At 32.2% G+C, this 14,655-nt stretch overlaps 1 protein-coding gene across 1 annotated transcript; it reads right to left on the bottom strand.

The window, feature by feature from the left end:
* Nucleotides 1–8,346: 8,346 nt before the first annotated feature.
* Nucleotides 8,347–10,764, bottom strand: LOC108320445 (uncharacterized). The gene has a single exon (XM_017551864.2). The coding sequence runs from the start codon at nt 10,762–10,764 to the stop codon at nt 8,347–8,349; it is 2,418 nt and encodes an 805-aa protein (XP_017407353.2).
* Nucleotides 10,765–14,655: the final 3,891 nt, after the last annotated feature.

Below are 14,655 nucleotides of genomic sequence, written 5' to 3'. Positions count from 1 at the left end.
ACGGTGGAGGAACATTTTACCCATCCACATATTAGGTAAAAAAAATGTGAGGTGTAATTTTGAAGATTTTATGAAATATATAAAGGATAATGATACCTTCACAATATTTTTTTGACAACATTTTAATATCTACATATTATTTTGTGATGGGTTTAAAATTATTTCACAATCAATAATAATAATTACAAACATCAATATCGACCAATCAATGTAAATGATATTAAAATATTATAAAAAAAATATTGTCAAAATATTATTATTCATATCTAAATTATTACTTGTTTTTAATTTGATCGTATTTACGAGTTTCGTATATAGAACGCTTTAGATTCGATTTTGAATAAATAAATAAATTTAGAATTGATTTTGATAATATCCTGAATTTGTTATATTGGAATTATAATCGATTAAATAATTCAAATAAAATAGAATGAATCGTGTCACTATGTAACATCCTAAAAATATAGTATAAATCATACCATAGAATATTCACATATTAACAATATTACAGTTCAGTTTTGAATGCAAACGGGTACATTCATGGTCGAACGACCTTACAAAAATAGTACAGAATTTAAGATTTACAAAACTAACTACTAGACCGAATGGTTCCAAGAAGAAACTTAACCGATCGGTTATCCAAAAGAAAGAACACTCCCTTGCCGAACGGTTTTAAGGTTCAGCCTTAACCTCTACTTCTTCCCGAGCTTCTTCCAACAAGTCTTCTCCTTCTGCTCACATTCATATGATGATCATTGCAATAGAAAACGACCAAACGGACAAAACAGACAAGATAGAAAATAGGGTAAGCTTATGTAATTTAATTAATTCAGTAAAACATATATTTCACATAAATCTGATATACATCAAAAAGTCAATCATGTAATCATCCAATCATACATTTCCAACCCAAAATTATACGTCAATGCATACAATGACCGACCACTTTACTCTGACTGTCTGGACTGTATGAATTCTGTGTAGCTACGACGTTTTTGCACCCGGGTGATGTAATAGCTGGGATGCCCTCAACAGCTGCCACCCGAGGTTAGTCTGTTCCGTCCAAGTTCACCTTATGGACTAGGACCTCCTGCCATTCTCACACATGACTTACTCCTCTCTACTTGAGAATGAGTAATCATAGAATATCAGGATAACCGTCAGCTAAGCATAACCACATTCATACTCTACCATTCAATAATCACTCATGAGATATTCCTCCCAGGAATACTCTTTCATTTCCATACTATTCCATTCATATACCATAATACAATCAAACCGAACCAATAGAAACAGATCCCATCTGAAACCAAAACTGAACAATAACATTCACCCCAGAGACAAGACCGAACGATTTGAATACTTTCTAGACTAACACAACTAAACACTTAGTGTAAGACCGAGCAGTCTTCCACTTATACACAGAACAGGACCGAACGATCCATTATAGATAAGACTCATCATAAGCCGAACACTCGTGATAATATTTGGACGTTTTACTGGTTACTCAACAGTTACTCCAGAACAGTATTTTACTAGACATAACTCCTAAAAATGTACAGAATACTAAAGAATACATATAATTTAGACTTAACCGAAAATCATAATAACTGTTGATGGAACCTGAGAACTTAAACCGAACCCTACAAGATTTAACCGAATACTATTGACTTGGACCGAACACTCTTAGTTCAAATATAGTACACAATGGAGTATAATAAAAATACCGAGCGCTTGATTAAAGACCAATCACTATTGAGACCGAGCGCTTGGTTTAAGACCAACCACTGCTGTAACCGAGCGCTTGGTTCAAGACCAATCACTATTGAGACCAAGCGCTTGGTTTAAGACCAACCACTGCTGAAACCGAGCGCTTGGTTCAAGATCGAACATTATTGAACTTATATCAAGATGAAGAAATATATATAAACTATTACACAACACTTATTTTCAATGAAGGATAAAGATAATATCTACGACTTTAGGTATTATAGAATACATTAACTAAACTTATTAGGAAGCATAAATGGAGAACTATACTTAGACCGAACGCTTACTTACAAGTATACTAAGAGAAAACCGATCGGTCATTAACTGAAATTCTCCACAGAAGAAGAATCCAGTCCAGACCGAACACCAAAGGATAGACCGAACGGTCAATAATGACTCTCGGTGTCAACACGAAATTACGCAGCATACTGTAGACTTAAAATCAAAACTCTATATCAATCCAGTTTCTCATCATTTATAACTCATACACTCATGCAACCAAACATACAGTAACAATAATACTTCATATTCATTCAACGATCAACAAACATGCAAGCATTCAAAACAAGAATCATAATCAAATTATGTAAGCTTCCCTTACCTCTAAACGTAGCCGAACGCTCACAGATGCAGGATATGGTTCACCACTACCAGTCTTATACACTTAGAGTTCACCGATTTAAAAACTAAACCAAATACAAGACCAGAATTGCTATCAGAATGCAATGATAAACTCATGCAACCAAAACTTGGCTTGCATGTAACAAACGGTCTAAGAAGAGGAGTAACTCACCAGCTTAAACCACAACTTGATCGGTGCAATAGAAAACTCTTGACACCAGGAGATCTCAAACGTGGTCTGATTGTTGATCAGAAGAAGAAAGAAATGAGAATTCTTAGAGAAAAGGAGGAGAAAAACTGAAACTCGTAATTTTGGAGAAGAAGAGTGCATGCAGGAAAAGTGGCACGAAGTTTGAAATTTTTCTTTAAATACTACCGTCACTAAACCCAGTGCTGCACACCTATCTTCCACTTTCTGAATTTCTAAACCCTTTCATTGACACCTGCACTCCACTATCTACTAAATTTAAGGGTCCTTATTGTTAGAATCTATTTTAATTCATACAAATTTGGTTTCATATTAGATTTTTTATGATTTTTAAATAAACGAGTTAAAGCAGTTTTAAGCTTAAGCACATTAAACAAAAAGATTATATCAAGTTCTAATAGAAACTTGCATTTATAATTAAAATATTTAAATGTTTGTTATCTTAAGTAACTTAAAACAATTTAGTTAAAAATTAAATATATTTTTAGTCTGTGTATTTATATTTAAATTTGGAATTCACCCTTTTTCAAATTTTTGACATATTTTAATCCTTAAATTTTAAAAGTAAATATAATGTATTAAAGCTTTTTTACATGTAAAATACAATCAAGTTAATATTTAAGTGGTTTATACAGTTTAATACGTTGAAACTTAAACATCAATCTGAAGCACCTTTTCATAAACTTAGAAAAAGTTAATATCATTAAATTAAAAACATTATATCTATGATTTTTTAAAATATCTAAACAGTGAAATTATAATTTTGTCAGCATCCATTTGAACATCATCTAGCAACTAACACTAACAATCAACACATACTTGTTTGGATCTTTGTTAGGTTTTGACTAAATATATTGCCTAACCTGATATTAGTTGTTCTTCCTAATAAGTTGGATTATGTAGAGTGTGAGAAGTTAAGTGTCAAATTTAAAATTTACTAATATAAGCAGAAGCTTTGAACTTACTTTAGAAGGAAGTGCAGTCCTTATGATGTAATAATTATTTTATTTTCTCATATTTTTATTTTTTATTAGGAATATATTTTTTATTTAATGTGTGTGTATATAACTTAAAAAATCACCTCACTTTCTATTATTTTCTAACTTAAACATTTTAATAGGTGATGAAATGATCGAATATTGAAATCAAATGAAATAGTTTCAGGACATCATACCCTAATTTTGTGCCGAGAAGTCCACGCTAGTGACCCAATTGAGGTCCAACAAGCTGAAGCCATGTTTTCAAAATAAGTTGAGTGTTTCATCTACACCTCTAAGATCTCATCCTGCATCTCCAAAAATTACATTTTTAACCTTCTCACATCTCATCCTACACTTCCAACTTTTTCAAATTTTCATTTCAACTTTAATAAATATTTTTTCATTTTCTTTTCTTTCTTATTAAAAGCATTCTTCACCACTTTAATAATAATTTAATTTAACTTAAAATTTAAATATTATCTATTATAATTTAATATTTTAATAATTATTAAAATATGATTTATATTATAATAATAGTTATATTAAAAACTTAAAAATAAAATAATAACAATAAAAATAAATAGTAATAATAAGTTTGATTTAATATATTAAAATATATTAAAATATATTAAAACATTAAATTAAATTAAATAATTATTAAATTTTAATTAAAAATCAAAATTTTAAAAACTTGTTTGAGATATTAAAATCCATAAAATATGTTAACACTTTTTGTTTTTTATTTAAAATTTAACAAATATTGAATTTAAATAAAAATTATAATATTATTTATTATATTTTATATTTTAATAATTATTAACATATGGTTTATATTTTTATAATAGTTTTATTAAAAGAATTAAAATAATAATAACTAAAATAAGAATTATAATAATGAAAATAAAAATAATATTTCAAATCATGTATTTAAAAATATTAAATTATATTAAAATATTAAATTAAATTCAATAATTATTAAGGTCTAATAGAAAAACAAAATTTTGAAAAGATACGTTAATCGGATATAGATATCCGATAAGTAATGGTTCGGATATCTATATCCGATGAATAATTGTCTTTTAAAATTTATTTTTATTTAAATTTTAATAATTATTTAATTTAATTTAATATTTTAATATAGTTTAAATGTATTTAAATGTTTTATTTAGTATACTTTTATTTGATTTTAAGTAAATTATTGTTTTTAAAATTTTATTTTTTATTTAAATTTTAATAATTATTTAATTTATTTTAGTATTTTAATATAACTTAATATATTTAAATATTTTATTTAATATAATTTTATTTTCATTTTTATTATTTTTATTTTTATTATTTTATTTTTATATTTTTAATATAACTAATATTATAATATCAATCATATTTTAATAATTATTAAAATATAAAATTATATTAAATAATATTTAAATTTTAAATTTAATTATTATTAAGGTGGCGTAAAATGTTTTTAATAAGAAAAAGAAGAAAATAAAAATATATTTTTTAAAGTTAAAATTAAAATTTTTGAAAAAGTTTGAGGTGCAAGATAAGTATGAGATGTTAGAAAGTTAAAAATGTAATTTTTGGAGGTGCAGGATGAGATCTTGGAGGTGTAGGATGAAACACTCAAATATGTTTTATTCAAGTTGAAATAGTGAATTGCTTTCTCTATCCCTTCAAGTTTCGCCCTGCACCCCATCAGTTATGTGAAATTCTAAAGCTGACCTTATGTGGTACATGAGAAATATTTTGAAAATATATCGTATGATATCCGTCCTTAAAGAAGATTGAACGGTTAGTTCATCGAAAAATTAACTCTGATTCTGAATAATTTAAGATAAAGTGTGATTATCATCAATTCGAATAATTAGACTATTGCTAATAAAAAATTCGTTCTGAAATTTATAAATATAGAGATAAAGATAAAGAGGTAAGTGATTGAATTTAAGACACTGTTAATACTTGAACAGTCGAATTTTTACTGACTTTGACATTTTTCTTTCTGCATCGTTTCAAGTTTCATCCTACACCCAATTAGTTATGTGAAATTCTAAAACTGGTCTTATGTAGTACACAAAATTTTTTTTGAAAACGGTATCGTATGGCGTCAATCTTGTTATGAACTGAAGAAGATTGATCGGTCAATTCATCGAAAAATTAGTTATAATTCTGAACAATTTAAAATAAAGTGTGATCATCACTAATTCGAATAATTAGGCTACTGCTAATCAAAAGTTCGTCCTATAAATTATAAATATAGGGATGAGGTAAAGAGATAAGTAATTGTATTTAAGATATTATTAATACTTGAACAGTCAAATTTTTAATGATTTTAACATCAGAATAATCTTTACAAATTATTTCTTAGTTTGACCGATGAAGAAAATAGATGAACAACATCACATAAAGTTGGACACTACATTCACACCATTGACCTATTCGGAAAAAAATCATATATTGTTAGATTTCACTTCCTTAATTAATGGCTAAGGGAGCCCCTGAAACAGAATAAGGGAAGAGACAGAGATGATAGAATTTTTCCTCCCCTTTTCATTCATACGAAATCTATATAAAGCCATTACAAGGAATATTCATATCACAGTTGGTTACAATCAAAGGGTATTCCTGATTTGGTGGGTAAGGAAATCTACAAAGATCAAAAGCAAATCTTCCAAAATGCATAACTGAATTATTCTGATGCAGTGAAAAAAACATGACCTGGCACTTCTAGAAACAAAGAGTTTTTTTTTTATGGAACATAATCCTTCAAATGGGCTGGTGTGGTAGTAATCCTTTTGGGCCTTGCATTATTTGGATGACTTATAGTTTGCTTGCTAACAATGTCCGCCTCTGGAAAAATCACCTTGTCCTCGAGGTGATAATCAGAACTGAGTTGTGCCCACTCTTCCCAACTAGTATCATCAGGTGAAAGACCAAACCATTGAACAAGGACCATTTTGGTTGGAGGGTCAATTGAATCATCCGTTCGAGTATCTAAAATCGCCAAAGGCCTAATTACGGGTTGTTGGTTGAAGGCCTCCAAAGGAAGTGGAGTGGGGTCTAGGACAAGACCATGATGACGTTTCAGCAAGGAACAATGGAAGACTGGATGGATTTTAGACTCAGGTGGTAAATCCAATTGATAAGCAACCTTACCTATTCGGGCCAAGATTTTGTAAGGACCATAAAACCTTTTGGAAAGTTTGTGATAAGTAGAACCAGAAAGAGACTGTTGCTGATATGGTCTGAGGCGAACATAAACAAAATCACCTACCTCATAAGACATATCACGTCGTTTGAGATCTGCATAATGCTTCATAGTGGCTTGGGCTTTAATTATTTTTCGCTGCAATTGTGCTAAGAGGGTTTGGCGCGATGTCAATAATGTATCAACAGCTTCGACAGAGGATGAACCCAGTAAGTAATGGGGAATGGATGAAGCTGGTTTGCCATAAATAATATGGAAAGGAGAATACCCCGTGGAAGAGTGGGTAGAAGTGTTATAAGACCATTCCGCCAAAGCTAAATACTTAGACCACTGAGAGGGATTGGAATGAACGAAGGCACAGAGGTATTGCTCCAAGACCCGGTTAAAAACCTATGTTTGACCGTCCGTTTCTGGATGATAGGATGTGCTCATGCGCAGTCGGGTACCACATAAGCGAAATAATTCGCGCCAAAATTTACTGATAAAGATGGGGTCGCGATCGGATACAAGGCTGCGGGGTAAACCGTGATATTTGCAGATAATATCAAGGAACAAATGAGCCACCTTAGAAGCAGAATAGTGAGGTGGCAAAGGTCCTAAGTGAACGCCCTTAGAAAAACGGTCTACAACAACCAAGATAACTGTGAAGCCTTGAGAAGAGGGTAGACCAGTTATAAAGTCAAGGGATAAATCTTCCCACACAGTTGTAGGTGCTGGCAAAGGTTGCAGAAGGCCAGCTGGTTTGTGTGTTCCAGATTTCACTTGTTGGCAGATAGAGCATTGTTGAATGAAGATTTTAACGTCTTTACGGAGTCCATCCCAATAGAAATTTGCTAATAGTCGAGTCACCGTTTTAGTTATGCCCATGTGGCCACCAATTGGAGTACTATGGTATTCATCAATAAGCTTGAGGCGGGATGTATTATCTGGATTCAACCATAAACGATTTTTGAATACAATCAACCCATTATGCAACTTATAATCTGGATGAGCAGCAGGGTCCGTTTGTATGCGGTCAAGTAATTTGATGTAAGCAGAACTAGCATGTACCGATTGGCGCAACTGATCCATAAAAATGAAATTAGGCATGGAGATGGCATAACACACAGCAGGGGAAGCATCGGGAAGTCTAGAAAGACCATCTGCAACAACGTTATGAGATCCTGGCTTGTACTGGACCGTATACTCATATCCAGTAGCTTAGAAAGGTAATGTTGTTGTTCTGGAGTTTGTATGATCTGGGACAAAATCTCTTTGAGGCTCTTATGATCGGTATTAATGACAAAGGGGTACCCCAACAAGTATTGGTGCCATTTCTTGACAGCTGAAGTAAGAGCGTGTAATTCCCGGACATAAGTGGAAGAATGAAGGAGTTTGGGGCTGAATGACTTACTGAAAAACGCAATGGGTTGATTGCGTTGCATCAGAACGGCACCCATAGCTGTGCCAGATGCGTCCGTATCAATAGTAAAAGGGACAGAAAAATCTGGCAAGGCAAGAACTGGTGCACGGGTCATGGCTGCCTTAAGAGCTTCAAATGCGTGTTGAGCTTCCAGAGTCTAAGCAAAGGCATCTTTTCGAAGTAAATTTGTAAGAGGGGAGGCAATATTGGCATACCCTTTGACAAATTTACGGTAAAAGCCAGTAAGGCCGAGGAAGCCACGGAGAGCCTTGACGTTAGAAGGAGGAGGCCAATCCAGCACGACTTGAATCTTGGAAGGGTCAGGTTGAACCCCTGCAACGGAAATGATGTGTCCCAGATATTCCAGTTGCCTTTGTGCAAAGAGGCACTTAGAGATTTTGAGATAAAACTGGTTCTCCAACAGACATTGTAGTACCTGTTCCAAATGAGAAACATGTTGTGAGAGAGACGAACTATAAACAAGAATGTCGTCGAAAAAGACAACAACAAATCGACGGAGAAATGGGCCGAGGATGGTGTTCATGGTAGCTTGGAACGTTGACGGCGCATTACAGAGGCCAAAGGGCATTACGCGGTACTCATAGTGTCCCTGGTGAGTACGAAATGTTGTCTTAGCAATATCATCCGGATGCATCAATATTTGATGAAAGCCTTGTTGAAGATCGAGTTTGGAAAACCATGTTGCGCCACCAAGCTCGTCTAACAACTCATCAATGGTAGGCATTGGGAAACGGTCACGAACAGTGACAGCGTTAAGAGCCCTGTAATCGACACAACAGCGCCAGGACCCGTCCTTCTTGCGAACTAGGAGGACCGGTGAAGAAAATGGACTCCTACTTGGTTGGATCATGCCCTTGTCAAGCAACTTTTTTACTTGTTTTTCAAGTTCACTTTTCTGGGAATGGGGGTAACGGTAGGGCTTGATGTTTACCGGTGTAGCATTAGGAAGGAGGTGAATACGGTGATCAGTTGGGCGAGATGGGGGTAATGATGGTGGTGAGTGGAAGAGATTGTCAAAACGGAGGAGAAGTGTCTTGATGGTAGGTGGAAGGTAAGCGGTGTGGGGCGGTGAATTTGTGGTGGTGGGTTCATGTATGGGTATAATTTGGATAGTAAATAGTTCGGATGCACTATGAGTTTGGATGCACCGTTTGAGTTGTGGGCTAGAGAGTGAGTCGGTGTGACTATGATTAATCCCCCTTAATATGATGGGTTGGCCTTGGTGGGTAAATGAGATGGTAAGGTGGTTATAATCCATGAGAACAGGCCCAATAGATTTGAGCCATGGCGCGCCCAAAACAATATCGGCACCTCTCAAAGGAAGGATGTAGAAATTAACATGGAGAGTGTGCTCCTGAATTTTTAGTTCGACCTCAGGGCAAAGACGATCACATCGTAAGAGATTGCCGCTCCCAACCATAACGGTCAAGGGGTTGTATGGGATTGAAGGGAGATCTAGGAATTTGGCTACCCGGTCTTGAATAAAATTGTGGTCGCTACCACCGTCGACGAGAATAGAAACAGGGTTGTTGCCGATTTGCCCTTGGAGACGTATGGTGGATGAACCAACACCGCCAGTGAAAGCATGGAGGCTGACCTGAGAATGGTTTCCGTCAGCAACGGCCGTAGGAGAAGGTGGATCCAAAACTATTGTAGGATCCGGGGTAAAATCATTGGCGATAGGGTCTTCGGTAGTGAAGAGAAAAAATTTCCCTTTGCAACGGTGGGATGGTGTGAAGATCTCGTCGCAGTTATAGCAAAGACCCTTTTCCCGACGAGCGGCCATGTCTTCTAGGCTGAGGCGGTGAAAGTTGATGCGGGGTTGGGGTGCCGGTAGGAGTGCCGGGGACGCAGTGGCGGCTGGTAACGCAGTATTGAAATTAGTTGCCGGAATCTGAGTTTTGGGGCGGAAAGAACGGCGACGTTCCTCGATTTTGTCTTCTTGCAGCTTAGCAAGCTGGGTCGCGTGATCCAGAGATGCGGGACGGAGGGCCTGAACCTCGCGGCGGATTTCTGGTGTCAATCCGGAGATGAAGCAGTTCAGGGCAAATGTGGCAGGTAAACCCACTATTCGATTTGCGAGGCGTTCAAACTCTGTGAGATATTGTTGAACTGTCCCTTTCTGTGTGAGTTTGAATAAAGCACCAGAAGGTTCATCATAGAGTGACGGAGCGAAACGAGTTTCCAAGGCGCGAAGGAACCCGAACCATGTCTGAATCTGGTTGTTCCGGTACATCCACTGGTACCAACTTAGGGCTGGTCCGTCCATATAGAAGGAGGCGACTTGAAGACGTTCCTGTTCCGGTGTATTGTGGTAGTCGAAGAATTGGGAAATTTTGAAGATCCAGCCAATGGGGTCAGTTCCATCGAACCTGGGAACTTCGAGCTTCATGTGTGGTCTGCGGAACCCGTCAGGGGCATTGGAATTTGAGGGAGAAACGTGTGGTTGGGGAGAAGATGGTCGAACCATCAAAAGAGAAAGTTGTTCTAGAATAGAATCAACTTTGATGGTTAAATCATCCAAGCGTTCTGCGTTGGTGGGTCGGTTGGCCATGATTGAAAATGAGCTCAACGAAAGCACCAAATTGTTAGATTTCACTTCCTTAATTAATGGCTAAGGGAGCCCCTGAAACAGAATAAGGGAAGAGACAGAGATGATAGAATTTTTCCTCCCCTTTTCATTCATACGAAATCTATATAAAGTCATTACAAGGAATATTCATATCACAGTTGGTTACAATCAAAGGATATTCCTGATTTGGTGGGTAAGGAAATCTACAAAAGATCAAAAGCAAATCTTCCAAAATGCATAACTGAATTATTCTGATGCAGTGAAAAAAACATGACCTGGCACTTCTAGAAATAAAGAGGTTTTTTTTTATGGAACATAATCCTTCAAATGGGCTGGTATGGTAGTAATCCTTTTGGACCTTGCATTATTTTGATGACTTATAGTTTGCTTGCTAACATATATTATGCATCCGAAAAAATCGGTTCAAATGCCAAATTCATATCTCTCACTCTTGTTCCGGATCATATTTTGCGGAAGCTTATTCCGGATTCCGAATCATCACCTATCGCAGGTTGTTTGAGTTTCATAAATCATCACCACCTCACCTTAGCAGCACCTCCACCGAGCTTATGGAGAAACCAACGAAATGTGAACAGGGCAGTGTCTCCATGAACGAGACAATTTCAAATAAAACAAGCAGGGATATAAATGAAATTAGAAAAAAATGATAGATGCATGAAGAAATTGATGGGGGTGCAGTAAGCAATTTCCCAAGTTAAAACATACTTATTTGAAGCCTGAACAGAAGCCCATACCAGACCTCGAAATTTAATTGGGTTGATGTGTCTACAGTTTTAAATAAAACTCGAAAGTATATTCAAATAAGTTTTTGTTATTCAAGTTAACAAAACCTATGATAACACTTTACAAATAATTTACGAAGAATAAATCATAGTTTGTTACCGTATTCTTATTATTTATCTTTTTGGCAACGCTTTTTATTTAAGAGGGTTGTTTTCAACCATTCAAGGTCACTTGATCATTCGAGTTTTTTCACAGTTATTCAGGAATAATATAGTTATTTTAAGCTACAAAAATAGTCATAAATGTGACTATAATTTATATATATATAATATATATATATATATATATATATATATATATATATATATATATATATATATATATATATATTTATAACCACTTCTTCCCAGTCGATTTTCTAATATTTAGGTAATATAACTATATAAGCCTTGAATAAAGGAGTTGAAATTGTTAGATTATCACATTTGTTCTATAAATAAATTTAGAATAACGGTGATAACAAATATTTTTTAGATGTTCTTACTTAGAGTTCATACATCGTTTTGAACTATAATATAAACACAAATTCATAATAGTAAATGGATACAATTAATAGATAATACAATTAGTATAAATATTTTGATTATTTACTTATTAACTAGACAAATACATGTACCATGATATTTAGTTCAAGGATATTTTATGTTTGGGACTTTTATTGAAATGTATATTTTTTAAAAATAAGTTATTATAATTAAGTTAATGATGACTAAAGCATTAAAAAAACAAAAAATAGTGGTTGAGATCAAGTGTGAATTTAAGTATTTTATTAAGTGAAAATGAGAAAGTTAAATGCCCTATAAAGAAATATAACGAATTTATTGACTCACGTTTTTTTGTTAGAATTGATGTCATGAGTTAAAGTCAAGTTTTATTATTGTGAAATTTGTCGTATGAATCATTTATTTGATAGACCCATCATTATATAATCACAAATTTTCATTCAATGGTCGTAATGGTCAAAGTGCATAATCATATTATGAAAATCAAATGTTGCAACTTACAAATCCTCCCTTGACCTAAAAGATCTATCTCCACTTAATTTAAGTGACACAAATTTATATTTGATTAAGTTGAAAATTTCCCTCCTCACAATTATGTAAAAGTGACCATCAACTTGGATATCTCATAACAAGTTTCAAAAATTTTGTCAATGTCTCATACTTCATACCAACATGATTTTTATTAACATGAATTTTATCCAAGCCAATAATTTTGTGTCCAAAATATCATATATGAGTTATACCTCATATAAATATTTTAGACTTGTAATGAAAAGTTAAATTCTTACCAAAATAGATAACACTATGACTATCTACAAATAAGATAATTGTTATGCACGAAATCAATCTTTTACGAGATTTTTTTCATCAAACATAAAATATGACTTTTTGTGTAACAAAGACGACGATATGCAATTGTTTTTTAAAAAAAGTTGTTCACATTGTTCTTTTAGAAATAAAAAATTGTATCACTTAAAGTAGTCATATTTGTATGAAACATTTAAACAAATAAAAATAACTCAAATTAAAGAAACTCTAATACTATTATGATGAAAAAACCATTAAGAAATAATATTATTGAGTTTTATGTCTCATATTAAATAAATCGAAAAAGTTAAACATATCATGTAAATGAAAATGCGTAAATTGTTATATTAATATTCTAGGTTCTAAATGATATTAATATTTTATGTAAGTTGAAATTAGATTATCGACTCCTTCCTGTCAATTATTTTCTTGATTGAGCTATCATGAATATATATTTATATTTTATATTCATATAATTAAAGTTTTTTGTAAAAGGTTGAATTTTATTCAAACTTATGTTTATTGTGATTAATTAATTATTTAGAAAAAAATGATTTTATTATAAAGTTTTGTTTAAAATATTGTAGCAATAAAATAAAATGATTTAAATAATACTATTTGAAATTAAAGAAACATTTATGAATACTTACAAATATTTCTTAAAGAGATACCTTACCTATGACGAATAATTACTATCCTAGTTGGTCCTGACCCATTGGTATCCGTGTTCATCCATATTATTTGTTAAAAATTTTCTGCCCCACACACACATGGGTCACAAGTGCTCCTTATAGCTCAGTGTTGAGCCCATCGTCCTTTCTAAGGACACCCAAAAAGTTTATATTCAAAAATCAATCCAAAAAGTTAAATATACCATCACTGACTTTAGTTTTAATCTTTAATTTTTCGAAATAACTATTTTAAAATTACATATAAATCGTGATAAGAAATTGATTAAAAATATTTGTAACCATAAATTTAAGATGAAATTAAAATTTAATTATGTCTCACTTTTATTTATTAATTTTTTTAAATTTGACGTAAAATATATCGAAGTAAAATTATTATTAATTTTATATATAAGTTTAAAGAATAAAAATATATTAAAAAAATTAAATATATTTTTAGTTTTATAATTTTTAGTGAAAATTGATTTTTTTTTTTAAAATTAATGCAGTCTCATAATAATTTAGTTAAAATTACATATAAATCTTCGTAAGAAAGGGATTAAATATATTTTTAATGATAAATTTAAGATAAAATTAGAATTTGATTATTTCACACACTTTTATTTTTTAAATTCGACGTAAAATATATAAAAGTAAAATTATTATTAATTTTATATATAAGTTTAAAAAATAAAAAATATATTAAAATAAAAATATATTAAGAAAATTAATTTTAAATTTTATTAGATTTATTTAATTTTTGGAATATGTTTTTTAATTAATATCAAAAAATTAATGCATAATTAGTTAATATTAAAATAAAAATATATCTAACGATCTAAATAATTCAGATGTTATTTTTAAAAAAAATGTTTAAAATATAAATAAATTTTAAAAAATTAGTTAAATCATTTTTAAAATTAAGAAATAATTGAACAATTTTTTTTATTTTTATTTTCATTATAAGTAAGGAATTAGAAATCATAAAATAAAAAAAAATAGATATTCGGTGGGTTTATTGAAGAAAGTAAATGGTAATTTCATGGTACAAGGCGAGAAAGTGATATACACATATATGCGCACACACATCA

Source organism: Vigna angularis, chromosome 9 (assembly GCF_016808095.1).
Source record: "Vigna angularis cultivar LongXiaoDou No.4 chromosome 9, ASM1680809v1, whole genome shotgun sequence".
Taxonomy (NCBI): domain Eukaryota; kingdom Viridiplantae; phylum Streptophyta; class Magnoliopsida; order Fabales; family Fabaceae; genus Vigna; species Vigna angularis.
Note: the sequence above shows the minus strand (reverse complement) of the source record. Positions and strands in the feature narration are given on the sequence as shown.